Raw genomic sequence first — 3100 nt, 5'->3', positions numbered from 1 at the left:
AATGACAGGAGAGTTAATATCTTTACACTAACCTTGTTTTGTGTTTAGTGTGCATCTCTTTGATCACTCCTAGTTGAGACATTGGTGTAGTGGAGGCGGGAGGGCTCCAAGACAATGCTTGGTTTGCAAATAGAGCATCAATTTGCCTATTTTTCCCCTATTTAGGATTTATTTTAACCAAAACTTTAAATATATACAATACCTTGAGTTAATCTTTAAAATTTCAGTAGTTTGGTGAATCATTTGGCCGCAGATAGGAATTATTATAATATGACGTATTGTGCACTTGTGACCTGATCTTTGAATACCTACCAGTTATGTTTGATTTGTTTTTTTTACTGAAGGTCTGAGGCTTCTGTTGAAAATGAATAACAGCAAACACTCACTGAGCAGCGACTCAGCATCAGAAATACAAAGAACGGACTGGTGGCTTATGAATAGTATCCAATCATGGACATTTTACAGACTTTCATTGTAGCATGAAAGAAAAAACAGCATCAGGTTTGGATGATTTTTGGGTGAGACACGAACGTTTGACTGTCACTAAATGTTTTCATGTAATATCACTGATTCAGACAAGACAATTTCACCTCAAATCTTTTTTTATTTAAGCAAATTTTTTCCTCTATGTCGGGCATCATTTTACGGGTTGTTTTTTTCTAGAAAACCTCAGTCCTTTGTCACTGCAGGAGGGGCGGGGTGGTGGAGACGGCTGCTGTAATTGTTCAGCAGGGACACGGCGTGCTAGCATCCTGCTCCACCGTCAGTCCTTTACTCAGCAGGAACGCTTCCTGTTTCGGTTCCCTCCCGAGGAACTTCCTCAGCATCTCGGAGGCGTCCTCGGAGCCGCCGGGTCCCAGGATGAACTTTCTGTAGTCCAGACCCACCTGGAGGACCAATCAGGAGACAGCGATTCACAGTCAGTCAAAATCTACTTTGAAGTGCCTCTGTATCTTTAGGCTAACAGTTTCCCCCTGCTTCTAGTCTTTGTGCTAAGCTAGGCTAAACACCGATATCCATCTGAAACATCTGAGAGGGTTTTCCTAAATATCTTATCAATAACCTGTATTGTTTATATATTTGCTTTTTTTGCACTCTTTCATTCTATGCACTGCCACTGCTGCACAATAAATACACTTTTATCTTATCCCAATAAACACTATAATAACAAAATCTACATTAGAAATGTATGAATTCAAACATTTTGAAAAGATAACATATTAGGGAAAAAGGCTCCGCATGAAACGCAATAAGTTAGTTTCCACCAACATCTTGACAGTCTAAAAGGAGAAAACACTGAATGACAGAATGTTTTAAAGTCGTGTCATTACATACAAGAAATATTACGTTTTTCTGAACCACAACAGAAAACCAGTTTGTTTCTATGTTAACTTCTGTTGCGATGTCGGTGGAGAAGACAAAGTATCAGAGGAGATGGTGGATGAAGAAGCGTGGAGGAGAGAGAAATGAATCATCTCAAACCTGGATTATCATTCCAGTCTCACTCACAACATGTCAAACTGTTTGACATTTGGAGACGGTTTCTGAAAAGATCATTTTCCCCTCAGCTGTCCTGATTCCTGTTGTTCTAATACATGACTGTTAACGCTTTGATTTTATTAACACCGGCTGCTCTAACCAGACCTGTGATCAATAACGTCACGTCCACTGTGGTGGAAGAAGTACTCTGATATTATACCTCTGTTACACGTAAAAGTCCTGCATTCAAAATGTACTTGCATATTAAAGTTAAAGTACAAAAGTTAAAAAGTATTAGCATCAAAATATACTTAAACTACTAAAAGTAACTCATTATGCAGAGTAATAACAGTTCATTACTTTAATGTTGCAGCTGTTAAAGGTCAACTTCTTTACTTTATATCCTGCTGGCTAGTTTGTGAATTTACCCCTGCGGATCAATACATTTTTATCTTAACCTATCATAATAATAATCATTTATTTATTGATTATATGTTGCATTATATATTGGAATCTGCAAAGTAACTAAAGCTGTTAGAAACATGTAGTGCGGTAAAATTTCCATCTGAGATGAAGTGGAGTAGAAGTATTAAGTAGTAGTAGAATATGGAAATACTCAAATAAAGTTCAAATACCTCAAAGTGTGTACTCGGGTACAATACTTGAGTAAATGTACTCAGTCGCTATCCAGCGCTGCCTTTAGTTGCTTGTTATAATTCAGTCAGCTTCCATCAGTTTGTTTATGAGAAATCAGTTGATATTTTCCTACCCATCATACATTTCACCCGCTGATTATTCTCAACAATATTTTTCTCCTCAGCTGACCTTCGGGTTCATGATTCCTTCCTGTTTGAAGCGAGCGAAGAACATGTCCATAGAGAACACCTCACTCCACAGGTAACCGTAGTACTGAGCATCGTAACCGCCGGCCAGATGCCCGAAGGTCGCCGGCATGTTGGTTCCTGCAGAGAGGTCAAAGGTCAGGGAGATCAGAGGATGGAAACCAGGATGCAGTGAGGCTGACGTTTGGAGGCGTGGACTACAAAACGCTTTCATTTGCCCTCCAAAATTATTGTGTTTTTTTTTCCTGTAGAAACTGCTTCATCAGCAGGATTTATTTCCCACAGGTCACACAGCTGCTCCCCCAATACAATGGTAGGGGAAACATACTACCTTCATTTCTGCTGGAATATAAACTTTCAGATCAAAATGTCAGTGCAGCTTCACTGAACTGGTTGTAGTTATATTGTAGTTCTAAAGCGGGCCACTAGGTGGAGCCCCTTTCTGTCTGATGAGATTGACTCCAGCCTGAAGGGCCACAAGCTTGGTGACTGTCCCAAATAGACAGACGTGACTGTCCCAAATAGACAGACGTGACTGTCCCAAATAGACAGACGTGACTGTCACAAATAGTTCGCTGATAAAAGCACTATTTACATGTAGAAGGATTTTACAAAGATGAACAATTTGCTTTTAAATGCTTTAGAAACCGGACATCTTAAAAAAATATCAACATTTGAGTATATATTTTGCAGGACATTAAACATTTGTTTGTTTGTAATGCATTTAATTATTGACTTATTTCTTTAATGGGCTTGTATAAAAGGAAATAAAGTAGTCT

The 3100-nt window shown here is 38.8% G+C and overlaps 1 protein-coding gene across 2 annotated transcripts in view; it reads right to left on the bottom strand.

Annotated features, from left to right (window-relative positions):
* Positions 1–229: 229 nt before the first annotated feature.
* Positions 230–3100, bottom strand: part of thop1 (thimet oligopeptidase 1) — a 16499-nt gene continuing 13628 nt past the window's right edge. Inside the window, exons 14-15 of one of the 2 annotated variants that reach the window (XM_031875295.1) lie at positions 2305–2441; positions 230–887 (exon numbers count right to left, since the gene is read on the bottom strand). In XM_031875295.1, the coding sequence (XP_031731155.1) occupies positions 726–887; positions 2305–2441 (299 nt within the window). In that variant the 3' untranslated portion in view covers positions 230–725. The remainder of the gene's footprint in view (positions 888–2304; positions 2442–3100) is intronic. The other variant, XM_031875294.1, reaches the window with a different exon arrangement.

Source organism: Anarrhichthys ocellatus, unplaced genomic scaffold (assembly GCF_004355925.1).
Source record: "Anarrhichthys ocellatus isolate YVR2014 unplaced genomic scaffold, GSC_Weel_1.0 scaffold88, whole genome shotgun sequence".
NCBI lineage: Eukaryota > Metazoa > Chordata > Actinopteri > Perciformes > Anarhichadidae > Anarrhichthys > Anarrhichthys ocellatus.
The sequence above is the reverse complement of the archived record's forward strand: the minus strand, read 5'-3'. Positions and strand labels throughout refer to the sequence as shown.